Source organism: Lotus japonicus, chromosome 2 (genome assembly GCF_012489685.1).
Source record: "Lotus japonicus ecotype B-129 chromosome 2, LjGifu_v1.2".
Classification (NCBI taxonomy): Eukaryota; Viridiplantae; Streptophyta; class Magnoliopsida; order Fabales; family Fabaceae; genus Lotus; species Lotus japonicus.
The window spans coordinates 85,670,584-85,698,535 of NC_080042.1; the positions used below are offsets into that span (position 1 = coordinate 85,670,584).

Sequence of the window (27,952 nt, forward strand, 5' to 3'; positions counted from 1 at the left end):
AAGAAAACAACTGATTCTGGATTAGGGATGGCGGGGCCTGCTAAGCAGTCCCGCCCACCTCAATGAAGATCCTAGCTTGGAACTGTCGGGGGCTTGGGAACCAGCCGGCAGTTATGGCCTTGAAGCGGCTTGTCCGTTCAAAAGATCCCGATGTGGTGTTTGCCATGGAGACTAGGCGGTATACAATAGAGGCTTCAAATCAGAGAGGAATGGGTGGTTTGTCTAATATTTTTCCGGTCCAATGTGCTGGACATGGTCGTTCGAGAGCAGGTGGTTTATGTTTATGGCGGAGACAAGAGATCCAGGTGGAAATTCTATCAGCTTCTCTTAACCATATCCTTTGCACTATTTTGCATCCTAAGGACCTATGTCCTATGACTGTTATCTTTGTTTATGGTTTTCCGGAGGATCGTCTTAAGGATGAGACTTGGAGGCTGGTGACTCGTTTGATTACTGATCCTTTACGGCCCAGTGTGATAGTGGGTGATTTTAATGACATTCTTTCTCCAAGGGATAAACTTGGAGGAGACCCTCCTGATTTGGGACATCTTCAGATGGCTAACCAAGTGTGCACAGACCTGGGATTGCATGAGGTAGATTTCACAGGGTATCGATTCACGTGGTCGAACAAGCGGGTGGCTCGTAGAACAATCCAGGAACGACTGGATTATGCTCTTACCAATGATGCTTGGGACGAGCTTTTGCCTACGACGGTGGTCACTCACTTACCGAGGTATCATTCTGACCATAACCCTATTTTATTATCTTGTGGTTCTCGTAGGATCCGGAAGGAGATGAGAAGGGAACATAGGTTCCGCTTTGAAGAGATGTGGCTGAGCGAGGGAGACGAATGTGCGGAGGTTGTTACTGAGACCTCGTGTCGTGATACAACTAATATGATGGCCAAAATTTCAGAACTCAGCGGAGTTCTTGATGATTGGGGACGTAAAAAATTTGGGGATCTTCCAAGGAAAATTTTAGATACTCAAGGCTTGCTCCAAGACTTGCAACGGCGGGTTCAGGATGATCATGTGATCAAGGCCACTCATGAGGCAGAACAAGAGCTGGACAGGTTATTGGCACAGGAAGAGTTATGGTGGAGCCAGCGGTCTAGAGCCACCTGGCTACAAAATGGAGATAAAAACACAAGGTTTTTTCACCAAAAAGCTTCACAACGCAGAAAGAGGAACATGATTGAGATGATTAAGGATGACCAATGGCGAAAGTTTGAGGATGGTAGAGATATTTCTCGTGTCCATATGGACTATTTTATGCAACTTTTTGCATCTTCCAACCCTTCGGGGATTGATGAGGCCACTGATTTGGTGTCGGGAAGGATAACCCAATCCCATCTGGATGTGTTATCTGACCCTTTTTCGAGAGAAGAGGTGGAAGAAGCTTTGTTTCAAATGCATCCGACGAAGGCTCCTGGTGCTGACGGTCTCCCAGCTCTTTTTTATCAAAAGTTATGGGCAATTATTGGTGATGATGTGGTGCGCTTCTGCCTGCAGGTTCTCCAGGGACAGATATCACCGGGTACCATTAATCATACTTTACTTGTTCTTATACCTAAGATTAAAAAGGCTGAGCATGCTACTCATTTTAGGCCTATCAGTTTATGTAACGTAATTTTCAAAATTGTGACCAAGACAATTGCCAATAGAATGAAGGTAATTTTACCTGATTTAATTTGTGAAACACAGAGTGCCTTTGTGCCTTATAGGCTCATTACTGATAATGCTCTAGTGGCTCACGAATGTTTTCACTACATGAAGAAGAAAATTACTGGCCGAAATGGCATTATGGCTATGAAGTTAGACATGTCGAAAGCCTATGACCGAATTGAATGATCCTTTCTGCGATCCGTTATGGAAAAAATGGGGTTTCCCCCGACGTGGGTGAGTTTGATTATGAGCTGTGTCTCAACTGTCTCCTTTTCTATTATGCTTAATGGTAATTCACAATCTGTTTTTGCACCAGCTCGTGGCCTCCGACAGGGGGACCCACTATCACCATATTTGTTCATTTTATGCGGAGAAGTTTTCTCAGCTTTGATCGAAAAATCTATTATTTCTGCAAATTTGAGTGGTATCCGTGTCGCAAGAGCGGCACCCGTAATCTCTCATTTACTTTTTGTAGACGATAGCATTTTGTTTGCTAAAGCAGATGTGGATGAATCCCGAACCCTGCAGGCTATTATAGCCAAGTACGAGCGAGCTTCCTGACAAGTTATCAACCTTGATAAGTCCATGCTCTCAGTAAGCCGAAACGTGTCTGATACTAGATTTAATGAGCTTAAACAACTTCTGAATGTAAAGGCGGTCGAGAGTTATGATAAATATCTAAGGTTGCCAACTGTCATTGGTAAGTCTAAAACACAAATTTTCAACTTTGTGAAAGAAAGAGTATGGAAGAAATTAAAAGGGTGGAAAGAAAAGGCTCTTTCACGGGTAGGGAGGGAAACTTTAATTAAATCAGTTGCTCAGGCAATTCCTTCTTATGTAATGCCATGTTTTATCTTATCGGATGGTATTTGTGCAGAGATTGATAGCATGATATCCAGAATCTTTTGGAGTGGTGATGTTAGCCGACGTGGTATGCATTGGACGAGCTAGAAAAACCTATGTAAGAACAAAGCAGATGGAGGTTTGAGCTTTAGAGACTTCAAGTCTTTTAATTTGTCTCTTGTAGCAAAGAATTGGTGGCGTATTTACACTCATCCAGAGACTTTACTAGCGAGGGTGTTCAAGGGAGTATACTTCCCGAGAGGCTCGGTTTGGGGAGCCCGAAAGGGTTACCATCCTAGCTACGCTTGGACCAGCATCCTCAAAACTAGCTGGATTTTTGAAAGAGGAGGATTATGGCCCATTGGAGATGGCTCGAAGGTCCAAGCATGGACTGATAAATGGTTGCCGAATGGAGTCCCGCTCACATATCGGGTTGACGTAGCGGAGGCTCTTGGCATTGTTCGGGTTTCAGATATGATCGAGGAAGGTCCAAAACGTTGGAACCGTGAGTGGGTTGAAGAGGGTTTTCACCCAGCGACAACATCACATATTCTTGGCATTCCTTTGGATTTGCATGGCGGGGAGGATGTGTTAGCTTGGCCTCATGCTTCCGATGGCCAATATACTTCTAAAACAGGTTATAATTTCATTTGTGGCTTGCTAGCATTGGAGGCGGCTTCATCATCTTCATCTATGAGGTTGACGTTACCACCCAAACTTTGGCGCCAATTCTGGTCAACCGACGCTCTCCCAAGGTGCAAGGAAATAGTTTGGAGAGCAATCCGGGGTTTTCTTCCAGTTTGGGCTCAACTCTTCCTGCGTCATGTGGATACGGACCCAGGCTGTGTTTTTTGCGACCATGACAGCGAGTCCACTGAGCATATCTTTATGCGGTGCTCGGCAGCGATGGCGATTTGGTATGCTTCACCCCTCTCCCTTCGAGTCGAGAGCGTGTCGTCTTTCCAGGCCTTGTGGACATCGATAATACATGAGCAACAACCCGAGGTGGTGGCAATGGCACAAACAATGATTTATCAAATATGGGAGGTGAGAAACAGAGTTCTCTTTCGTGATGGCAAGCTGGTGGTGGCGGAGGTTATTGATCGTGTGCTTGGGATGACAAGGGTGGCTCTTCCAAGGGCCCGTGAGGAGTCCACGACAAGCATAGCTGTGTGGTGGCGACCGCAAGAACGAGTGGTAAAACTTAACTTTGATGCTTCTTTTGTGGATGGTAACGTGGCAGGGTTGGGAATGGTTGCTCGCAATCATCGTGGCGAGATCATGGCATCAGCGACGTCCTATCCGGTGCCCACTCTATCAGCTTTGTTGGCGGAGGCTTGTGGTTTGAGGTGGGCGATGCAGTCGGCAACAGAGCTTAGCTTTAGGAGAGTTTGTCTGGAGACAGATTGCCTCCAGTTGTTCCAGTGGTGGCAGAAGGCTGTGGTGGGTCGTTCCTATTTGGATAACATTATTAGAGATTGTCGTACTTATGTTTCGTTTTTTGATTTCTTTTCTTTATCTTTTGTTAGACGTACTGGCAACTCAGTTGCAGACTTTTTGGCTAAGAACGCTTCCACTTATGCGAATTCAGTATGGGTGGAAGAAGTTTCCGATGCCGTTATTGGTTTGGTAAACTTGGATGTACTTGCTTCTCCATTTGGCCCTTAATAATATTAAGTTTAGTTTCAAAAAAAAAAAAACTTGGTCGGTTTTGGTTGTGTGGTTCGTGATCACAATGGCAAGGTGATAGCATTGGTGGCTTCATTTTCAGTTGGAGTCCTCTCCCCGGCAATTACGGAGGCCTTTTTTTTATACTCCTTTGCTTTAGCTTCTGATTTTGGTTTTGAGTTTTCTTTGAGACAAAACTGTCTTACCCTCTTTCAAGCGTGGTGCATTGTCCCGGAGGTAGCTCCTATTTGTTTGTAAAACAAATAGGACAATTGCATTACTAATTAGTGGCCAAATTTTCCTATTCTATTGGGACGTTTGTTTGGATTGAGAAAGCTCCTGTTTGGGCTCTTCCTTTTCTTTAGACTGATGTATTAGCCTATGTGCTTGTTTCTTCTGCTTAAAATCTTGAGCTATCCTTTAGGAATAACTCTATAATGTGCATATAATATTTTGAATTTTAAAAGAAAATGCTTGAAAGTTTAAAATTAGATTATACATCTATGGCTACCTCATGATATAAAGGTTTTTCCAAACAGAAGTACAAGTGTTATGATTGTCAAATATATAAGTACTCATGTACTCGAGACGCTGAGGCCACTGGCTAAGAGCAAAAAACGAATCATTGCCAATAAGTTAGAATTTCAAGTGGCAGCAAGGAACCACAATCAATTCAACATCACACGAAAGCTACATCTCCATGAGTCAACTAAACTCGATTATAAAAACAGAATCTAATCAAGAAATTTTTCCAAACACGTTAAAATCAAGTTTAGTGGATGCAGACTCGATTACGTTGGTTCAAACGCAGAACCCAACATACTCTAAACCGGATATGAGCTATACAGAAACTTAGCCAGTATTCTCTTTAGTGCATTGATAAATCTTCTACAATTGATATTGAATTCATAATCAGTTTAGCAAAATTCTTGGTTCGGATTAAAGAGAAATTGATAAAAAACACTATTAATTTTGGAACTTACCCATCTGGTGGGTTAAAACTTAAAAGCCATCCAATCTGCATGTCTCATCATGGTTTGTAATAATTACAACAACAAAAAACCATGTGTTCTACTGTATAACATATCCACACGTGGCAATGCCACATGGGCTGGCGGAACTCCGACGTTGACCCAAATGGCCGGAGAGACTAAAATCAATCATTTTGGCAAAAGATAGGGACCTATGCCACGTCTTGCTCCGGCGAAGGACGAAAATCATATTTATGGAAAATATTAGGGATGAAAAGCTTAATTTAGCCTATTTAGTAAAATAGAAGTGAAATGAAAAATAAAATCAATTAAAAGGAAGAAAGAATTGGCTGAATAAAAGGAACATTTGAAATTAGATAGATATAATAAAACCTAATCAGAACATCATTTTGTTTCTCTGTTTCTTATTCCTCCTCTGAAGTTAGATAGATATAATTACTTTCCAGGACAACGTTTGGGGACTGAAAACAGAAAAATTTCACTAGACAGATTTTTAAGATCTGTTTGATAGCTGAAACCTGTGCATAAAAATTCATTCTAGCAACAACAACTAGTGGTGTGGTTTTAGGTTGAGAGAAAGAAGTAGAAGCAACCATCATGGAAGATGGAACTGTGACATCACAAGACCACAACCAAAGAATGCAACCATCATGGAAGATGGCTGATGGCTTCACCTCAATGGATTTTGACTACTTGAGTTAGCTTCTCTGAAGATGGTTGCTGGTTAGAATGGAACAGAATTCTTGTTGCAGCAAAGTCCTCCCTTTTCAAGTCCCCTTCTTTGACCCTTTATTCTCAGGGCTACACCCCATGATGAGGATCAACATGAATCAAAACAAGTGATGAACCAGAGCCAGAACACGGAAAATCTTAAATGGATCAATCGGAACAAAGACATGGTTAACCTTCCATTTCCCCTTCCATGCATGGGAAATTCTTTAAACAGCTTTCTGATCTGGTATTTTTCATTTCACCATTTTGTATCCCTTAAAAGGACTCACCACCATGCATCTAAATCTCAACCACAGCCTATCCTGCAATCTCCACACACACTACAGTACTACACACTATCTAGACCTTAAAAAATCTTGATAATTTTCCAGAAAGTATCAAATTTCCAAAGTCTCTAAGACATTCTCATGCATTACCAATTCACAACTCCATAGTATACACACAGGATTGAAACTAACTAAAAGGCAAAACAACATTAAAATTTTAAGGGAAATGAATGAGTTGAAATTGAAAATTAAAATATCTCTTAGCTTAACTGAAAATAAGAACAAGTATCAGCTTCAACAATCTACTTCCATAACAGAGCGTCTTCCGTTTCAGAATAATACAAATTGCCAGCGGCTCTCAGCATTGTTTTTTGTAAGATCTGAAACAAAGAATGGTTCTCTCGTCAAACAGACTCTGTTCTGCTTTTCTCTATTTTCGTAATTTTCCCATGCACGAGTCCATTTGTGTCTGTTTAAAAAATAATTGAATTTAAAGTTGCATTAAAAATTGATTTTATTTTAATAAACAATAGTATGATTTTAGCTATGTTTGACACTCCTATCTACCAAAAAAAAATACTAGTTAAAAAAGACTGAAACTTATAACTATAAGCTTGAAGAAAGTTGAAGACTTAAAGCTGAAAAAAAATATTGGTTGTTGTTTAACAAGTTGAAATTATAACATGACCTAGAATGATATATTTGTGTAATTCTTATTATATTTAACATTACTTTATGGTGATTAATTTCTATGCATTGACAAAAATGAATCAAAGAGCAACCCAAACGCTCCCCCTTGCTGCAACTCGCCGCTAAATTGATCAAAATGTAAGCTAAATTTACGTGATTTACATTTGATGATTTTGTTTAGATAACTTGATTAAAATTGTTTTTGAGAGTGTAATTGATCATAATGAATATGAATGTTATAATCAAAATACACCAATTCCTTTTTTTATATACATTAATATGAATTAATTTATTCAATTAATTTCATTCAACTAATAATAATATATAAATAAATAATTTTAGTTTTATACTCAGATAAAAAATAGTTTTATATTGATATTAGTTGGTTTTTAAATCATTGATACATCCACACAAAATGGAATCCCCCATCCTAGGGGAATTAGAATTTCAAGTTGCAGCAAGGAACCACAATCAATTCAACATCAAGCGGAACCTACATCTCCACCAACTTCGACAGTATTCTTTAGTGCATTGAGAAATCTTCTACAATTGATTTTGAATTCAGAATCAATTTTGCAAACTTCTTGGTTCAAAATTGATTCTGATAGGAGAGAAATTGATCCAAAACTGCTATTGATTTTGAAACTTACCCATGTGCTGTGTTAAAACTTAAAAGCTAATTAACCAATTTGCATGCCTCGTCATGGTTTGTTTTAATTACAAACAAAGCAAAAGCCAAGTGTTCTACTGTATAACATATCCACTAAACATTATCTCAACGTGTTTGATCAGTATAGCAGACCCAGTATAGCAGACCCTGCAAGTCTCAGCAGCAATGAAGTTTAACAGTTCAGCGGGGGCGTATCCAGGATTTTCTTATAGGGGGCGAAATATAAGACTAAAAAAATCTTCATTAAATATTATATAAACTTTAAATTATAAAAGATTATTTAAATACAACTCTTCGTTATTTCATAGTACTAAATTTATCGATTATTGTATCAATATAGAGTTCTTCAGCAATTTCTCTCTCGATATATACAATTAATAAATTTATGAGAAGATCATCTTCAATTGTTGCAAAGCCGAAATCTTAACAACTTTCATTTCATAAAAAGATCGTTCTGTAAATTCGATCTGTTGAAACAGGAAATGTCAAAACAAGATGTATCAATCTATCAACAAGTGGAAATATTGTTGTTTTTCCAGTTGTTAGTTCTGAGGGGCGATGGCCCCTGCCTGCCCCTACCTAGATACGCCCCTGCAGTTCAGAGTGTGCAACCATGAAAGGAACAACTTCATTTCCTCGAGATAATAAAAGCATGTTCTCTGCCACTGCCTCTGTGATTAATCCAAACATCCTGACAATAAAGCTTCTCAGTTGTCATGAATTAACAACCATGGGGCAGCGTCCTTCTTTCAACAGATCACACAACATCCCAATAAGAAACTCGCGGAGTCCCAATAGCCTACTGAAATAAGAGTGGTGGAGAAGGAATAGGAAGCAAAGAAATGCAATAATCTCAAAATGGAGGAGCAATAAATCAAGCTCGCTCGCTCAACAGATATACTATTACTACCATATCACCAACATACTTAAAAATAAAAACATGAGCAGATTATGTGCTAATAACCTGCTCATGAATTTCAGATATTCGACTGATAATGCTAATCTGTCGAATTTCAACAAAGGAAGGGATGATATTACAGCACTCATAATAAGCTGAGATGAGATGTAATCTCTAGTTCATCACAAAAAAGTGACACCAATGAACATCAAATTCTCAGCTGCAACAAGCTCTGCATTGTCTCAGATTCTGGAGGAATGTTCTGCATCTTAGTGTCAGTTTTATCTTCCTGGCTAGGGGCATTTACAGTTGGTGGTTCTTCAATCTTCATGCTCTCAGCCTTAACATCAGTTTTATCTTTGCGGATTGGAGCAGGTTCATCTATCCGAGCTGGGGGAGCAGCGTATACTGGAACTGCTTGCCGAATATTGACCGGAGGAGCAACTCGTATAGAAGAAGCCTGCATTACTTGATGATGGGACACTGTGGCCGGTGGTGGGGAGAATACAGGTACAGCAGTCCTTATAGTCACTGGAGGGGCGATCCCTTGGCAAGGTGATCGCATTTGTCGAATGGGAACATAAGGTGCTGCTCCTACTGCTGGGAAATTCGGCCGACAAGGCCCTCTGCTTTCTGGTGTAGAATAGTATCGTTGTGTTGCTGAATTGCCACTGCTGGCTGCTGCGGTTACTAGATGCCTGCTTCGAGGTGCTGTCTTTTGGGAAAATAGGGGAAGTATCTTTGATGTTGCAGCAGGCAGAGGTTGAGGACTAGTTGGCCTGGGATTTTGAAACTGAAACTTTTTCGGAAATGGAATTGGAGCATTAGGATTTGACATTGTCATCTTTTCCTTCAGACGGAAGTTCAACAAGGCCCGTGCTATGGTGATCTGTTCTAATTCATCATTGTTCTCTGGTTCAGTTGAAGAGCTTGAAGTTTCTTTTGCCACTGCCAATAAAGAAAATTATTGTCAATTCATATGTAAACATTTACATAGATCTTAAAACCAAAGTTATAAATATCAGAAACCGAAAGGAAGGGCCAAGACAAAAAATGCAGTGGGATCAGGGATGAACAAAATATTATCAAAGAATACAAGATAAATACTGCACAAATAAATGCTCAAAAATAAAAATATAAAAAAACCCAATAATAAAGACATTCATTATCAATCATAGAGTAAACACACAGTCACCAATTTAAGGCATAATTAATAAGTCAATAATCAAACAGAAAATTTGAAGCAGAGAAACAACAGTGCATGGGATCTTGCCAAAACTACACAAGTAACATAAAAACTGTCTAACAAGTTTGGGTGCTAATCAAATAAGTAACAAGTATGAAAACAAGAGAGCAAGTACCTTTACTACAAAATCAACAGTATAATCAAATATAAAGCAAATATCTTTTTTTTTTTTTAAAAAAGGGAAAGAAACAGAGAAGGGCTAGAGCAATGAAGAAAGAGGAAATAGTGATGCATAACCAAGGCGACAGAGCAAAGAGAAATGAGATCAGAGGCTGGTGCTGCCAGAAAAACAAAAGGGGCTTGGCCAGAAAATGAATATTTTTTAATGGATGAACGGATTTCTACCCCTAAAATCCTTCTGATGAAAAAAAAGGCTCTAGAATCACAAAAGACTCACTGGAGGAAAAAAGAGAGGTGATGGTAAAAAGGTGGAGAGAATAGGAATTCCATTCCCATCATCCCATGGCTATTAAAAATTTCATTTGTAAAAGGCAGCAATCTCAACTGGAATCTGCATGAAACAAAAGATGCAACAGAGAACATAAAGCAGCCAGAGGCTGTTCCATTCCACATAGCCGCAACAGCCACATGACTTGTTCCTAGTTCCTACTTAACCATTCCGCTTAATACTCAGATAAAAAGAAGATGAAGGAAGTAATTTAGAGTCCAGTAAAGATAAGGAAAACCATTTCGCATGTAATATGCTTTTGATGCGTGTCTTTTGAGAATCTACGAATGGGATGATTCATAAAAATGCATGTATTTTCATCGGCAGACACCAACCCAAACCCACCTTATTCTTTTAAAGGAATTTCACTTGGGAGTTGGGACCAAAATAAACAAGTACAAGGCATTGGGGAGGTTTGTTAATGATGTGTTCAAGAAGATTTTGGCCTTTACTACAGCTAAGTTGTGAAAATACACGAGAACGTTTAGCATAGACGGTTACAGCAATGCCCCAACAGTGCCATTAGGTTAACATTTCAGCCGGGTTCACTTGCTTGTCTCTCAGGAATGACAATAGTTAGGGAAACAGAACTAAGCAGGGTATTGTCATTGTTCCACATTATGGTAAATTATGATGCTACATTCCGGGGGGATTTTATGTTAAGTTCCATATATTTTTATTGAAGAAATTATTCAGACAAAAGCTAGCTAGCCACTTACACTGCTTAAGAGTCGACCATGCTGCCATAGCTGCATTTTTCTCTGCTTGTTTCTTACTCTTGGCAGGTTCACCAGTAAATGTAATGCCAGCTAATTCTACAGTCCCAGTGAAAACAGGTAGGTGTCCTAGGCCTGACCTGAATGTTGTGTATTGTGGCAATGGAGCCCCTACCCTTTGCGCAATTTCCTGTAAGAGGTTCTTGTAGACCCCCGTCTCATCCTAAAATTTTGTATATGATTAGTACATGAACAGGACAATTAACAATGATAAATTAAGACATCCCATGCAATGTGAATAGATAAACCTCTCAGCAATGACATCAAAGGCAAAGAAAGAAGATATTTTGAAGAAAATGCTCCTAGAATGTGCATAAAATATATTTTTGAGGCAAGATGGGAGGTAACATGCAGAAATTTAAGAAAAACATGGAACCCTGTACCACATGCTGGGAATCATACATATTCCACTCCACAAGACAAGGGGAAGATCAAAGTTTTTTTTTTTTAATGTTTCAAATAGATAAAGTTCTTGGATATTTGGTGAATCAAACAAATTATGTTTACAACCTTTCTCGTTTCTTCTCTTTCACACAGCCAAGTTGACATAACAAGAAGGTGCTGAACCAGGCCAAAATCACGTGCAGTAGAAACATACAAAGGAAAAACACTTTTTCTCAAGTTATACACAATTGAGAAGTGCAAAGTTCAATCCCTCTCTAAAAAAGTAAAAATCTTATGCCCTTGTTTATAAAAAAAGTCTAGCATGACTCAGGAATGATTACTTAAAATCAACAGCAAGAATTCCACCAATAAACTTAAACTCAAAATCACATCCTTCCATTGGAAACATCAATGATAGATAGGTAACAAAGGTCATGATTCTACTTCTACTTCAACCCTCACATGCAATGTATTATTTTCAAGACAACATGTACACAGTACACAATGAATCATATATAGTAAAAAATTCACTTGTTACCAATTTTACCATTCACAACAAAACTCTATTCCATGACAATCAAATCCACCATCACCCAGATTAAACCAATAGAAAAAAAAATGTAAGCTTAAGTTTGACATAGTATCAGAGCCTCTATGACCAAGCGGTCCAGAGTTTGATCTCTGCCGCCCCCAATTCTTCTAATAATAAAAGTTGAATTAAAAATCACATGGTAGGTGGGCATGTTCATTGTCCACGCTTCAAGCCCAAATAGCTCTCGCATGAGGGGGCGGTTAGAATATAATATAAAATCATTCATTTAGTCATTACCCGATAGCTTAAACTTTTGTGATAATCGGTTGTTTAACATAAACTCGCATTGCACATTAACTCATCAAGCTTACAAATTTCACAAATACTAAACCAAATAATAGAAGAAAATGGCAAAGGGCAATAGGGTCATAACAAAAAAACAAACAAGGAAGTGGAAGCAGCACCGACAGAGGGAGAGGGAACTTACGAGGATCTTGGCGGCGAGGGAGTGAGAGGGGCCACGGTGGGAGAGTGAATTGAGAGCCACCTCAGCGGCGGAGTGCTCCGCCTGGCGAAGCGTGGAGCAGTAGTGAGGGGTCTCGAAGGTCTCGCCGTTGAAGTTAACGGTGGCCTTGAAGCGCGGCGCGTGATCGGGACCTTCCCGGAGGCACGTGTAGGAAGGGAGGTTGAAGCAGCTCCGTTGCGCCAGCTCCTGAAGCTGGTTCTTGTACATTTTCACTCTCTCTATCAGACCCAACCACACTTTCTCTCTCAAGAAAGTGGGGCCAGCGGAGAATGCTCTACACACCCAGATCCGATCCGGGTCGGGTTCTCCGGCGAGGCTACGGTGGTTGAGGCTTTTGGGGTTTTGAGCCGCGGGAACGAAGAAGGTTTTGCAGGTTGCAGCAGCAGAAGAAGAGGAAGAAGAAAGAGGAGAGAAAAAGGAGAAGAATGGAAGTGTATGAGAAAAAAGTAAGAAGGGCAATATTTTTTATTTGGGGTAAATATTAAATTCATTATGGGATATTGAAAATGAAATCTTTTATCTTTTCTAGGAATAGTGATTGGGGTTGAAACTAGAAGTACTGGTGTACTTGAGTTTAAAATTTTCAGATTTAATTAAATTAGTTATGATTTAATCATTTTTTTAGTTTTTGGTGTATGACATATTCTTCACGAGAGACAATTTTGTTTGAGCGGAAAACATCACAGACATTTTGGTGGGGTGCTCTCCTGGTGATTTTTCTCATGCATAAGACTTAAACTCAAAATATTACTTAAGGAGAATCAAACAACATGTATCACTTGAACTATTCAGTTAGTTTAATTATATTACGAATATAGTTAAATTCACATTATAATATTAGACTTTTTTTAAGGTAAATTATGTGGTACCCGCACTTTTTTTGGAGTGTGATACCCACATTAGGTGATTCAGTAAATTAATGACATGTGGTAATTGAAATTATAATTCTTAATATTATAATTCTAGTTTAATAGTACTTTTGTTTACTGAGCAACTCAACTGTCACCCGACGACCTTTGCTAACGTCCATCACGACCTTGCAGAGGTTCTAGTGAGTCTCATCCCTAGCTTTGAGTTTGAACGACATTATTTCGATTAAGGGAGAGACTTAACACCTATCTAATTGACACTATTAACATATTGAATCGTTATTACTATGCCAACTTTTTTGGGGTATCATGCCTTGACCTGAAGTAATGTACCACAACAAACACCTTTTTTTGAAAAGCACATTAGATAACAATGCCAAAATGAATTAAAAATAAAAATAAAAATAAATTTGAATTTAAAAATTTAAATTTAAAATTTTGCTTTAAAAAAATTAAAAATGTATTGATAATGTGATGGTTCTTATCGAAAAGTAACTAATTAAGGTCAGTGCTAATGTGAGTCAGTTCGACTCACTTAAGGTGGTTCACCTCAAATTAGAAGAAAAGTGAGTTGAGTCGAGCTAGTTCACTTTTTACGTGAGTTTCAAAAATTATAATACTATTCAATCTACTACAAACTGGGGATTGGCGAGGTGACTCACTTTTATTTAAAAAAATGAAATTTGAAAAAACTCATTAAATTATAAATTATAAAATAAAATCCTAGAAATCAGACAAATATGAGAGGAAAAAATCTTAAATTTTCAACGTTTCACAATTAAATATAAATATGTAAGAAAATAGTGTTTCAATTATATAAAAAAAGGGTTCATGTTGTTGTTGTACTGAAAAACTCATTTTAATTTCTTTTTCTAAATGCTGGGAGTCAAGTCTATCCTTGGTCTTGGGCTGCATGGATGTGAATGTGATCTTGTTGTGTTGGATTCTGTAATAATTTTAACCCATAATTTTATTAGTGGAATCCTTTTTTCCCCCCTTAATCTCAGTGCGTTACAACTTGTAGTTTTAATGAGATGCATGATAACGAGTTGTTTGATTGAGAGAGACAATTAATGAAACGCGTAATTCAACTGAATTGTAGGCACTAAAATCCTGACTAGTATGGTATGTTTATCTTATCCTCACATTTGAAGATTATATTTGGATGTATATTTTATTTTACTTAACGTGAATTGCTATTTATATGTCAATTTTTTATCTCTTACTATTATTCATTGAAAATTTATAGCTCGCTTTTACTCAATTTTATATATTTCTTAGGAGAAATTGCACCAATATCTCTTAAAATTGAGCCAAAAGATGTGCTCCCATGCAAAGTGGCAACCATTAGAATTGAGCACCATAGTCTTGGCAAATCAGTGAAACACACCTAAAAAATTGCGTATTCAATACTTTTTTTTAAGTGCGTATTCAATACTTTGGACCACTTGTAATATTTATTTATTACTTGACCTTCTTTTCCTAATGCACTCCAATTAAAAGTTTGTGACGCCGCATTAAACATGAAATATGAACACAATTATACATCAATCACAACTCAACCGTGTTTGCGGAAATAATGCCTCATTCTTATGAAAAAAAAGAAATTGGAATACTATCTGTACGTTGATAAAATAGATATGAGAAATTAGTTTAGACTTTAGAATTTAATTTGATATTTTCTTCAGAAAATTTATTTAAGTCAACCACTATAGTATAAAATATGTAGACTATTAGGAGAATGTAATTTTCCTTCTATAAAATCAAACATTATTCACATTTTAGAAAATTAATATGAAACTTATTCACTTTAAATTGAAAGTGTATAAGGTTCCTTTTTAGTTTGATGTAAAAAAAGTAGCTGATAATGTTTGAACTTTGAAGACATGAGCATGTTAATGCAAATACTAAAATAGGTAGTGGCTTCCAAACAGTTTGGTCATGATTGTAAAACAGTAAAGGAGGCACTTACTTTTTAATAATGGCGTAAATAATGCATGAGCCACCGAAGGTGAAGGACCCAATAACAGGTCACGTGATCTGAATTAGTGATATGATTATAGTGTGTTTTATTTTCTTTTGTATGAATGTGTGGTGCTTTCCACACTACATCGTGTGCCCTTCTAGGAAGAAAATCCATTTGTATTAGTATATGTTTGGATATAGAATAGTCTTTGATTTGATTGTGGAATGAAAAATATCTGTTAATTTGCAATATGAGTATGTTTTTTTTTACATGATAAAATTTAATGTAAATGAGACATAATGTAAATGACAGATTATAAAAACATGGGGTGAAACTGTGACAGGATAGTTATTTTGGCCAACACAAGTTAGAAGAGGAGCATGTTGTGTTTTTATATTAAAAGCACTATGCTTCATTATCATGGTGGAGTTAAGTGGGGAACATAACTTTTCTAATATCCGAAATTGCTGAATAGAGTATTTGACAAATTGGAGCCACCGAATTATCCACAATGAAAATGGCCAACGTAAATGAATGATGAAAGTGCTTGGGGAGGAAAAAGCTTGTTTCTATTTATTATTTTCCCCCCACCCAACTAAATTGAACACACCTATTCATAATTGGCATCCATGCATTAATGGAGCAACACTATTTTGGTACACATGCCATTCCGTGGAGCACCATGCATGTCAAAAGTCATTACATGTTCTTACACATTAAAATTTTAAGTGACGTGTCATTTAAAATTTAAGTATAATAACAATAGGTGGTACTGGTGTAGTTTAAGAAATTAAATTAAGAGGGTGGGGAGTTGACAAAAAGAAAAATTGAGAGGTCTCGTTGTGGGGGTAAATAAAATCATTGGTTGGAAAAGTGATTCTTTTTAGGCTAAGCCCAATTGGAAGTGAGTACAAAATGTGGAATTGAAAGATTACAAGGTTCAGATAATCATAGCCCACTAGCTTGTCATAATTTCTCAAATGCTTATGAATCAAAAGTTTGCCTAAGATTGGAATTTGGATAAATCACTGCAGCTTGGCTGTTAATATGAAACTTAGACTTTGCCACGTTGTGAATGTTGAGTGTGTTTGGTTAAGCTTTGAAAGTGGTTAGTACACTTCACCATATACACTTTACCAAAGCATCAAATTTGTCCCATTAACAAAAAAAAAATTCCACTTTTTCTCAATGCCTACACAAACATGTGAGTTTGACAAAAATTCAAAAACAAACTAAATTTATTAATGTCGTTTGACTAAGGCTTTGGCTTCACTACTTAAGCGAAAAAAAATAGAATGCCAAGTGTACAATGTCCTTTTTTTCTCGTAAATTTTCATTATAAGCATTTGAGAGGTGAAAGAAAGGCATCTAAATTAATTGCTCTTCACTTTAGGATCAACTTGCGAAATTAGAATAAATGGGAGCAGGGACAGTTCAACTTCTTCAAAAAGATTAGAGATTTTTTCTTTCTTTTTGCCTTAATGATCCACAATGGCTTACACTTCTTGTTGGCATCACAGTATTTCAGATATTCAATGCCAGTTATTGAATACAAGACTAAAAATTCTATATGAATTTTATTAAATAAAAAATTATTGTACATGTTTACACTATTTGACTATTTGCAAAGAAAATCACCATGAAAAGGGGCTAGCTCCTAGCAAAAATATTTCATTTTCCACATCTTTTATCCATTGACAGACATGGTTGCAAGTCTTTATTGCCAGGGCCTGCATGTACTCAATGTGCACAACACAAACATTTGAGATTTAATCCAACAAGATTGGCACAAAAGTAAATGCAATTTGTAAAACTTGACCATTGATTGCGACTTTTAATAGATCTTTTGTATGTTTCAAATTCCTTTGCTCTTTTTTAGTTTTCCCCCAAACAAATGGACCAAAAAGCCTTGGTTTTTAAACAGCTACACTAACTCTAATAATTTTTACCCAAGAACTGCATTTATGTAATTTGAAACATGCAAAAGATACACAATGCTAGATTTCAAACTTCTACTTATTTTTTTCTAACAGGTCTTCATTGGAAGTTAATTATGAATCTACACCTAGCCACTAAAAGATAACATAAGGAGAGATGGCATATCTCAAGGTTTAATATAGAAGATAAGATAATCAAGATAGTTTGGACATAAGCAAAAACTTTAATTGTACCTTGTCTGCAAGGGGATCAAAGGCAGCATAAAGCTCAAAATCCTGTGTCACCCAACATAGAAGAACTGCCAAAGGGGAGAAGATCTTATGAGTTCAATCGATGTTCAATTGCTGATTTGAATATTACAAATATTTTATAATTTGGATATAATAACAGCGGATGTTTGGATGAATTGAATTTTGGAAAATTGAATTTTATATTAGAGAATATCAATAAAAGTATATTTGTACGAGTTAGTTTGTTTGTGTAATGTTAACTAAAATTACCAATAGGATGTAAAAGTTCAATATTATAAATGAGGACAATTTGTAAAATCATGATAAATGTGTGTTCAAAGCACGGACTCGGACACGGGACACGGACACGGGCGGGAACGCCGACACGGCAAAACTCCAAAAAATAGGATACGGGGACACGGCACATATATATATATATATATATATATATATATATATATTAAAAAAAACATGATAATATGTTCACAAAATTAAGAGAACATTGTACTATAATATGTTGATCAATTCAATACAATAACATACATAATTAAGTTAGTAACAATGCAGCTTAATAAAAGCAAAAGAAGCTTGAAAATTGTACTATTTATCAATATCAGGCTACATTTTACCAAAGATTAGGAGAATTACAACTAAAACATCATTCAACCACTAGTTTGACTGCATGATAATCAAAAGTTTCAGAAAGTCTTACATATTTATGGTAGTGTATATGTATATATAATATAATCGATTAGGAGAAACCTTAAGAAACTAATTTAGGATTGTATATCTGTATATTTGTGATTGAATCATTGTAATTAACACTATTGATACCGAATCATGTTGATCTTAGAATTCTGAAGTACAATGATGTGCAGTAAAATGGGATTGAATAAATGAATGGCACTTAAAGGGTGCAAACCCTGTTACAAACAGGAAAAACAATGAACCAAGAAAAGCAAGGTAAGAAAGCATTCACAGCGTCATGTTTGTGCGTTATGAGCCACAGATTTTGTTTTAATTACGTTTGTTTGATGTTTAATTAGATAAGGTTGTTTTATTTTTAAATTTTTTTAAGTCAGAAAATAAAAAAAAAATAGTACAAGTGTCCCTTATGTGTGTCCAGCCACAAAGGTGTGTCGGCTCAATATACAAGCCGTGTCCACGCCGTGTCCGAGCCAAGAAATAATATTTTTTTATTCAGACACGCCCCAGACGTGTCCGACACGTGTCGGTCACGTGTCGGTGGCGTGTCCGTGTCGTCCGCGTGTCGGACACGCGGACACGCCTCTGTTTTGAAGTGTCCGTGCTTCCTAGGTTCAAATGCATTTTGGCAACACAGAATCAGGCTAAAACTAAGAAAAACTTCCACCTGAATGTGGGTTTCACCAAACCCGATGCGAAATAAATTATGCAATTTCCATACACACAAATAATATTTCCACCAAAATGACAAACAGGGCAAAATGATGATAACATTCAGTGCAGACATCCATTTCAGACAGAAACCGAAACTCAATATGAGGTATGAAGCACAATATTTATTACCGTAGTTTTCATCTCTTCTAAATTGAGTTTTGTGCGGCCGGATTCCTTTATCGTGCATGGATGCAAAAAGTTTCTGGTAGGCTCTATATAGTCTGCAACAATTAAGACCAATTAAACTAAAACATAGAAAATGCATAAAGAACTGTTTTCTAAATAAAAATAGACCATGGCACCAAAAGGCATAAAAAGTGAACAAAGGTGCAATAACATCTAACAATACCTTTTCTGCTGTCCAAGAGTATTAATTGATGATGGGAACTCTGAAGAGACATATTGATCCAGATATATACTACGGTATATGAAATGCCACAACCCAGCAGGACCACAAATCGCATGATTAGGTTCGTTAAATCTTTGAGGAGATTCTGATGGAAGTGTGTGCTGGCCCAAATGAGATGATCCAGAATTAGGTGCTGCTGGGAGATCCTCAACATGCATTCCCCCATCTAGCAAGGATCTCTGAACTTCACTAAGGACGTTTGATTTCAAGAGGACCATTTCAACACGAATCCTGCAAATTGGCATACAAATTTCTGAACCATGCTGGAAACATATTTGCAAAGCAGACAACAATAGTATGATTGAAATATAAATCACCATTTACCTGCAATCCTTAAGATGATAAAATGCATCTGAACTAGTGGTTAGCAACATCAAATATGTGTCAGCCTGCCACAGATATATACAAAAGCTCTGTCACTCATGTCCGAACAAGAAAAAAAATGTGCAAATGCTATATGCATTAAAATCTGACTCACATCAAAATAATGGATATAAGCATACAAAAATGCTGAAGGATTATATCTTGGCAAGCAAACTGGAGAAAATGATTCTGACGTCCTGCATAATTATAGCCCAAGAAATAGAGTAAGAATGAGCACAGAGAATGTTCAAAGGCAGAGAAGAGAAATCCACAGAAAACAATTTACTACTTCAACGATTTAACCCGTTTTGCTCTTTGAATGTTCAATATAGGAAATGAGCACGACTGAATATTAACATAACGTCAGAGAAAATTCAGAATGAAGTTGTAAACCACCAAGAGATTGTCACCACCCATCCAAAAAATGGGCCATTTTATAACACCAATCAAGACCTTAGTTGTGGAAAATTTATGCAGAACTCAACATGTAAACTTAAATTACTATTCAATAGATATAAGATTTCTGAGGACACAGAAACCCCAAGCTTAAAAAAGTTCTAATTTAGGAATATTAGCAACTCCAGTGGGACATTTAATCAATATGTACATAACATGTAATGTTAGAATATCCATTACTATAAATATGGGTAAGTATTAATTCTGTTGTAAGATTACACTCAATATATTATATCAATATTCTTTGTATTCTTGTTTCTCTCTTCCCATACTAACACTAACTATTCTCTGAACACTATTAACCACTTGAGCTGTTAACGCTCCTAAATTGGAACTTATTTACATCAGGTTTTTATAAGTCCTAATGTGCCCCATAGTTATCTCTACAAGAAAACACTATAATGGTTATTGATTCCATTTACTAAAATAAACAATTAGATAAGTTCCTAAAAAATGAATTGTAAATTATACCAACAAATCAAACCCTCTGCAAGTTCTATCTGAAAAACAAAATCTTGACAATTCTACTTGCCTGAAGGATTCTGAGGACATAACAAAGTTGGCCAGTAGAAGTAGATCATCTGGATGAAGGGAAGCTTTCTGAGCACCAACAAGACTGATTACCTGCATTCAACCTTTAATGAATCATTCTATATCATTATATAAATAAACAAAATTAAGTAGAGTCGAACCTTGTTCCTGCACATCAGTATAGCAAACAAAACACCTGAATCAGCAATGTCTTGCAAGATAGCCCCAGCAGCTTGCCTTGTTGCATATGCAAGAGGAAGACAAGTATAGGCATGAAGAAAGGTAGCTGGGTTCCTGAAACGACCAGACAAATAACAGAATTTACTACCAAAATAATAGAATGTCGGGAAACTGAGCATCTTGAGAGCAGAGCAACAAACCAGCCGAAAGAGTGGATTAGAGAAGAGAAGACAACATCTGTTCCACCAAGCAAGGGCGTCATGTCGAACTTTGGGTTCTTCTCAAAACATCTGTTTACTGATTTTGTCAGTATAACAAGCATCTGCAAAGAGTGAGCAACATGGAATTACCACACAAGTATAAAACCATCACAACATAATCTGTCCATTTGAATGTCTAGATGAAGCAATAGTAACTTCACAAGCACAGAAGCAGGTACATTGAGCAAGCAAATGAATCCAGAAATTTTTACAGCCCAACTCAATTATACCTGACCATAAATTAGCTCCAACTGTCCCAGTAATGACTCATACGGTTCTTCCGTGCAGCTAATGCAGACCAAGTAAATTGGTCCTTTCACTAGAAAAACCACCTACACCATAATTTTAAACTATAATGAAACAATGCATTCAAACACAAAAACATTGAGAAGCAGAAGCTTATGACCAATACCTGATGCTTCCCTGCTCTCACCAACTTGACAGAGTCACCCCTAGAAACAAAATAACACAGAGCAATCACACAGTGAAAAATCATTTCCATACATGTGTATACCAGTGATAGTTAACCAATCGACGAAAAAACAGAAAGAGCAATCATAATCATACCCATTCTCCACAAATGAAATGATTGCTTGCAAAGTTGCCGAAAACCCTGCAAGCTTGTGTTCATCTCCATACCTGGAAAGCCACAAAATGATGCAGAAAACAAGAATTGTTTAACATTTAAGGATGCCAATTATGGAAAATGCCACGTGAAAAGTGAGGAATGTAATGTAGAAAGCAAAACCACAAACCTAGAGTATATAGGTTTGCCAGAATGACTAAGAATGAAGAAATGCTTCTTCCTTTTCCTCCATGATAACGAAGCATCATCCTGCACTTGATTCATCAATCAAAACCAGCATATAGATATTCATAGTAACAGAGGTGAAATCAATCAACGCAATACCTACCTCATCGAGATTTCGTTTACCGGGAATCCAGGAAGTGTGGGAATCAGAGATTGAGATATTGTCGATTTGGCGATTCAGGTGGTGGTGGTCCTCCTCCTCGATTTCTTGTTGCTGTTCGTGTTCGATCTCGATTCCTGATCCACTGGTGGCACTTGTGCTGCCTTGTTCGCCGGCGTAACCGCTGCTGCTAGGGCTGGAGGGAGCGTCATCGTCAATTTCGAGCTCCGAACCGGTTCGAACCCACGCAGAACTTGAACCGGGTTCAATTGAAGCAGTGGCCTCGTCCTCTGTCGGTGGTGACGGAGGAGACGGCGGTGCGTCGGAGTTGGGTTGCGACGATGACATAGTGAAGTGAAGTGATGATTGTCGAGAGAGAGAGTGTGAGTGTGGGGTTGAAGGTTTTGAAATTGCGCTGCCTGGCTACCTGCCAGTCGCAGCAACTGGCGGAGGCTGACCGGTAGGTGCGTTGAGCCCCGGCCAAGCCCGCGCGCTGTGAATCACGGGCCGGGCTAAAACTTGTCCTTCCGGTGGGCCTTTGGGCCAAAGCTTCTCTGCCTTCTGGGTTTGTAATGCTGCATGTCAATTAAACAAACTCTTCTCACCAAAACAACTAATTTTATAAGCTCCATCATGTACTTTGATAACCCGTTTGGAAAAACAGCTTAATTAAGTGCTTATGATCACAAGCGACCATAAGTGCTTAAGTTCTTATTATATAAGCGCTTATTTTATAAGCTATTTTTTAAAAAATATTAGAATAAATTAAAAATAAGTTGTATGTTAGCAAAAACTTTTTTTCATAAGATATCTGGCTTATGAAAATTAGTTCAAAACAACTTATGTAAGGTCATAAGTTTTATGCATAAGCTCTCTCACAAACGCTTATGCTATCAAATAAGCTTTCCCAAATAGGGCCTTAAAAGATGTGTAGAAAACAAGATATGAGAGTATATCAGTTTTATAAAGTTGTTTGATGAGAATAAAAAGAATGAGGTGAAACTCTCTTTACACTAATTCTCTCACATAACTCTCTAAAACTAAACGAAACGTAAAGTAGAGTAAATAGGCAATTTGGTATCAGATGACATAAACAATGGGTTTTTGCCCTTGGTCTACGTGGATCAGGGCCCAAGCTAACGCGTGAAACTGCTTGAGGAGCACAATCACAAGACTAAAACTTAAAGAAATTGATGAAAATTCGGATGTTCACTCAATTGCTCATTAGTCCCTAAACAAGGAAATGGACTAATAAGTATCTCAAATGTGGTGTCATATTGTATGGTTAACACAACCTTTTAGGGAATAAGGCTATGTTGAACTTTCCTTATTACAACTTCTAACACTAAAAAAATAAAAATCACTACACATCCATTTGTATACGTGTACCAACTCAACTTCCCTAATAGTAGAAAATCGTTTTTTCCACATCTACTTGCAAACAATAGTCGTTTTTTCTCGATTTTAGCTAATATATCCAGCTTGGCTATGTATAGTGAAGGGGGAGAACTCGAGATTTTGAGGCAAAATTCCATTTCAAGACAATGTGAAATTAGCTAAATATGTTGTAACTTTCATCAAATTTTCATTTCGTTACTCACGTGTCATGCTATATTCGGACTAAGAGTAAAACCAACACCTATATAAATGCATACAAATTTGGTTGTCATATAAAAGAAATCGAGCTAGCATGTATCAGTACCAACTTAGTCATATCCGCTCAAAATATTGTTGCTGAAAAGTCATACATTAATTAGAAATTAGTCCTCTAGAGCAAGAGAGAGTAAAATAAGTCATCAAAATCCATAATTTGTTTGCTTTATTGAGTTCTAAAAGTATGAAATGATGATTAACAATTGTGATAACTTACTTTATCCTTTAAAGTGAGTCTCACACCAAATTCATAAACTAAATATAACTCTTACATATATTGGAAGATGAAAATGAGATCCTAGAATTTATAAGAGATTTCTCCTTGTCCATGTACCATTCTATTTGATCTTTTAGGTTCAAAAGTATCATATATTGAGATAACTTTTGAGTAAAGTTAGATTCCTAAATTCTACATGATATCAAAATCTATCATAAATTTTTTTAGTAGAGACTAATCGTATATGAGCCGCCACCAATAAATGTCCAACCTTGGTTGTAAGCTAGTTATTGAGATAAAGTTAGCCCTCCCAAATTTTAATAATTTTTTAATTTAACACTTCATTTTTTCTCACTAAAAAATGGGCCCAAACTTCTCAGCTTGATTCCACTGGGCTGAAGCAAATGGCCCAAGCTGGGTCAAAACAGACATTTCAGCATGAGTGTTAGCAAGAACCCTAATCCCTTACACATATATAACCACTTCACTGAACGCTGCAAGTTCTCTGCCTCTCCTTCGACTCATTCTCCTCCAAAACCCTAATCTCTCCGCGATCGTTCCACAATGCCGCCGAAGTTCGATCCCTCTCAGGTCGTCGACGTTTACGTCCGCGTCACCGGCGGAGAGGTCGGCGCCGCCAGTTCCCTCGCTCCGAAGATCGGTCCCCTCGGTCTCTCCCCAAAGAAGATCGGAGAAGACATCGCCAAGGAGACAGCCAAGGACTGGAAGGGTCTCCGTGTCACCGTCAAGCTCACCGTGCAGAATCGTCAGGCTAAGGTCTCCGTCGTCCCCTCCGCCGCCGCGCTAGTCATCAAGGCGCTGAAGGAGCCCGAGCGTGACCGCAAGAAGACGAAGAACATCAAGCATAATGGTAACATCTCGCTTGATGATGTTATCGAGATCGCAAGGGTGATGAAGCCGAGGTCGATGGCGAAGGATCTCTCCGGCACCATTAAGGAGATTCTCGGGACCTGCGTCTCCGTTGGCTGCACTGTTGACGGCAAGGATCCTAAGGATTTGCAGCAGGAGGTTACTGATGGTGATGTTGAAGTTCCTCTGGAGTGATGAGGAGGAGGTGTTTGTTTCTCTCCCTCTCCTTTAGCCCCTTGTTCTGTTGGATTTGGTGCCATTTTCTATATAAATTTTATCAACTGTTTAAGATTTTGTTAAGTTAATTTTTAATTTTCTGTTTTGGATGATTTAGATGATTTCTAAAGATATTATCGGTTTAGAGTTCATTTCTGTTTACAGGATACTATGTTGTTTCGATATAATTTTGCAATCGAATTTAGTCATGATGAGCATATTTGAATTCTTGATTGATGATTAGCATATTTATGATTCATGTTGGGTATTGTGATAATAGTAATACTGTGAGAGAGGAAATGAGTTCTTGTTAATGGGTTTCATTTACTTGTTAATTCTACTGTTTTAGTGGTGTGTAATTGCTGACCCCAATTGGATGTTGGGGGATAATATGGATTTGTATGCCTTAGCTGACAGCTTGTTAGAGATTCAGTTGGTCATAGAGCATTCTGTGTAGCAATCTTGTCACAGTTTCTCAAATGTTTTTTCAGTTTTGTCTGAAATTATAATCTTGATTATGACTGCTGGTTGGTTGTTTACATGAGGTTTTGAAAATGTTGCATTTGAGATTATCTTGATGGATGAATCACTAAGTTGATTAATGTGGTTAGAACAAGGTGTTTATTTCCCTGCTGAAACTGTATGCGATTTTTGAATTTTTTTGTGACCTCATTATACACAACTTATATGTTTTCAGTTTTCAGATGCTAATGAAAAGGGCTCTTCATTTTAATGTCAATTTGCAAAATTAGAATTAATGGGATCTTTTAAAATTCTCTCTTCCCCCAAGTTCTCTTGTGTCCAGATTACTCCGGAAATCAGAGGTCCTATTTCACTTATTTGTTTATTCCCCTTTTCTCTGCTCCTTATTCTTTCTAACAAGTCTTCATTGGAAATAACTTTTGAATCTACACTTGTTAGGCACTGCTAAATATCATATAAACTGGTCCGGTTTCTCTAAACTTAGTTCACTCACTTTATGGGATAAAGTAAGTCATCACATCATTGCTTAAGTTGTTTAGAACAAATCCCATTTACTCTTCACCCTCCAAAATACATGAGAAATGAGAGAAATTAACCTAGATTTTGTTGATGGATAATTAAATCTACTTCTATGTGATTGTTGTTGATTATTTGCTAACTTGTAACTTGTGGTATGTTTAAGTTCTTGTTTGTTCTTTTTAGATCTTTACTAATTTGGATTAGATAAAATGATCAATGTTCTTTGCGACAAGATCTGGAGATGTTTTGTATGGATAATTGTTGTAGTTTGGATTCTGACTGTAAGGTTTTAATATTTTTCAATTTATGTATTGCAATTTGATTTTACACCATTCTTTCGTTAATTGTGTCTGCCGCTTCACGTTTGTCTCGTTCCACTCCATTGAAATCTGCTTCAGTTTTAATAGTTTTGCTCTCTGTATCTTTGCGGTGAGAACTTTGATATAGTCACACCTCTATTCTCTTCTTTCTCGTTTTTCCCCTACTTTTCTTTCTATCTCAATTCTCTTTGTATCTCCCTCTGAAGGTGGAGGTGAATTAGGTTTCAATCGAAAATACCAGCATTTTCTTTTTGTTCACTTTTTTGTTCCATTAAAATCACTCAGTGTTGGCTTAATATTGTATCTCCCTCGAGTGATTTGGGTTTTCTTGCGTATATATGATATGATTGGGCTTCGTGTTATGCTGCTAGTCGTAAGTATTTTAGCAAGAATATGGTGTTGCTGGTTATTGTTGTGATGTGAGGCTTCTATTGGGCTGTGTCCCAAGTCCACGAGCTAGTATAGTGCCTAGTGCCCCATTTCTCGTGTGCATCATTCTTTAAATGACTTGGCGGATAAAATGAACTAAATAATAAATGAGCTAAATAAAACCAATGACCTTCCATTCATAACTTGTCCTCATATATGTATCATGAACATGTTGGGTAAACGAGAGGCGTGTTTATTTGATAATAGCATCAAATCTTTTTTTTTTGGTACATCGGAAATTGACAAAAAAAAGACAAAAAGGAAGAAAACTAAGGAACCGCTAGGCGGTCCTTCAAAAGGAGGAGATCCAACTCCGGTCTAGAATTAATAAGCTCCGTAAGTCCCTGATCCACGGAGGCAGCTCCTTGCCCAGCTCGCCAGTCGGCTGGGAAATTTGCTTCCCTATGAATCCACGCCACTCTGATGCACCAACTCCGCTCCATCAGCTCGTTGATCTCCAAGAAAACCTCAGCATGAGCATGCCTCCTCATATTTCCTACGTCTACAATGGCCTTTGTCAACTCGCGGCAATCAACCTCGCATATCACCTTCCTATAACCACGGTTCCAAGCTAAATTCATACCATCTTTCAAAGCCAAAGCTTCAGCAAGCCAAGGGCTACCATAATAGCATCAAATCTTGACCATTCGATGTAACTATTGTCAAGATAAACTATATAGCCAGCTGGCTTTTAAAAAAAGACAATTTGACCTCTTAATCACTTTAATCTCAACCATGCTTGGTTGTAACTTGTAAGATTTAATACTTTCATCTCTTATAATAAACAACCCTCTTAGTTGGTATGTCTTTTGTACATGCGTGCTTATGTGATTGAATTTCAGCTATTTAATCCACTTATTATTTTGAATGCAATCGGAAAATATGAAGTTCTTGCATCGCTCTAGCCGCAACAAGTATGGTAGAAAATACAAATACCTCTAAGTAGACATTGAGGCACTTAAGTTTAATTATTGCTTGTATTGGAAACTAAAGTGTGACGGATGAATTTTTACATTAGTTAAAAACAGTTAACTAAGAATAATATATGTGTAAAAAGCGTAAGATTCCTTACGGGTTTCTGATGAATTTGTACTGGGACGTAGTGTCAAGATTGCTGGGGCCAGAGATAACTTGATAAACATCCTTATTGGTATGCTGTGTATAATTAAAAACTTAAGGTGGAATTATTCTACCATGGAAGTTTTTTAATTTGGTCAGATAGTTGGAGATTCTTGACATAAAGAAAAGAGATTGCTGGAGATTGTAAAAAATTGATGCAGAATGTTTAGGCGTTCATTCTCCTTTCGGAATTTGTAAGGAAAAAAAAAACTTCCTTCGTAAGAATAAGATTGCTAATAACACTTAGTGAATTAGCATA

At 37.3% G+C, this 27,952-nt stretch overlaps 4 protein-coding genes and 1 pseudogene across 4 annotated transcripts; 2 read left to right on the forward strand and 3 right to left on the reverse strand.

The window, feature by feature from the left end:
- The first annotated feature begins 2,249 nt into the window (after positions 1-2,249).
- LOC130737161 (uncharacterized) lies at positions 2,250-4,175 on the forward strand. The gene is made up of 3 exons (XM_057588925.1): positions 2,250-2,364; positions 2,542-2,595; positions 2,692-4,175. Exons 1-3 carry the CDS (start codon positions 2,250-2,252, stop codon positions 4,173-4,175), a joined length of 1,653 nt encoding a protein of 550 aa, XP_057444908.1.
- Positions 4,176-8,373: 4,198 nt separating this feature from the next.
- Positions 8,374-12,780, reverse strand: LOC130740402 (double-stranded RNA-binding protein 2). The gene is made up of 3 exons (XM_057593001.1): positions 12,297-12,780; positions 10,837-11,056; positions 8,374-9,371 (listed from the first exon to the last, which is right to left on the reverse strand). Exons 1-3 carry the CDS (start codon positions 12,540-12,542, stop codon positions 8,632-8,634), a joined length of 1,206 nt encoding a protein of 401 aa, XP_057448984.1. The 5' UTR covers positions 12,543-12,780; the 3' UTR covers positions 8,374-8,631.
- Positions 12,781-18,903: 6,123 nt separating this feature from the next.
- Positions 18,904-22,458, reverse strand: LOC130740403 (vacuolar fusion protein MON1 homolog; annotated as a pseudogene).
- Positions 22,459-24,223: 1,765 nt separating this feature from the next.
- On the forward strand, positions 24,224-25,041 carry LOC130740404 (60S ribosomal protein L12). The gene has a single exon (XM_057593002.1). The coding sequence runs from the start codon at positions 24,302-24,304 to the stop codon at positions 24,800-24,802; it is 501 nt and encodes a 166-aa protein (XP_057448985.1). The 5' UTR covers positions 24,224-24,301; the 3' UTR covers positions 24,803-25,041.
- Positions 25,042-26,843: 1,802 nt separating this feature from the next.
- LOC130737162 (uncharacterized) lies at positions 26,844-27,311 on the reverse strand. Its single transcript, XM_057588926.1, has 2 exons — positions 27,286-27,311; positions 26,844-27,192 (listed from the first exon to the last, which is right to left on the reverse strand). Exons 1-2 carry the CDS (start codon positions 27,309-27,311, stop codon positions 26,844-26,846), a joined length of 375 nt encoding a protein of 124 aa, XP_057444909.1.
- Positions 27,312-27,952: the final 641 nt, after the last annotated feature.

Excerpts from the sequence above, each read along its gene's own strand:
- LOC130737161 (XM_057588925.1), top strand. The coding sequence starts at position 2,250 with ATGCTCTCAGTAAGCCGAAACGTGTCTGATACTAGATTTAATGAGCTT. Across the intron at positions 2,365-2,541 it reads AAGGTTGCCAACTGTCATTG|AGATTGATAGCATGATATCC; the intron begins GTAAGTCTAAAA and ends GTATTTGTGCAG. Across the intron at positions 2,596-2,691 it reads TGGTGATGTTAGCCGACGTG|CAAAGAATTGGTGGCGTATT; the intron begins GTATGCATTGGA and ends TGTCTCTTGTAG.
- LOC130740402 (XM_057593001.1), bottom strand. The coding sequence starts at position 12,542 with ATGTACAAGAACCAGCTTCAGGAGCTGGCGCAACGGAGCTGCTTCAAC. Across the intron at positions 11,057-12,296 it reads CCCTCGCCGCCAAGATCCTC|GATGAGACGGGGGTCTACAA; the intron begins GTAAGTTCCCTC and ends ACAAAATTTTAG. Across the intron at positions 9,372-10,836 it reads ATGGTCGACTCTTAAGCAGT|TGGCAAAAGAAACTTCAAGC; the intron begins GTAAGTGGCTAG and ends CTTTATTGGCAG.
- LOC130740404 (XM_057593002.1), top strand. The coding sequence starts at position 24,302 with ATGCCGCCGAAGTTCGATCCCTCTCAGGTCGTCGACGTTTACGTCCGC.
- LOC130737162 (XM_057588926.1), bottom strand. The coding sequence starts at position 27,311 with ATGGTTGAGATTAAAGTGATTAAGAG. Across the intron at positions 27,193-27,285 it reads GAGATTAAAGTGATTAAGAG|CCCTTGGCTTGCTGAAGCTT; the intron begins GTCAAATTGTCT and ends CTATTATGGTAG.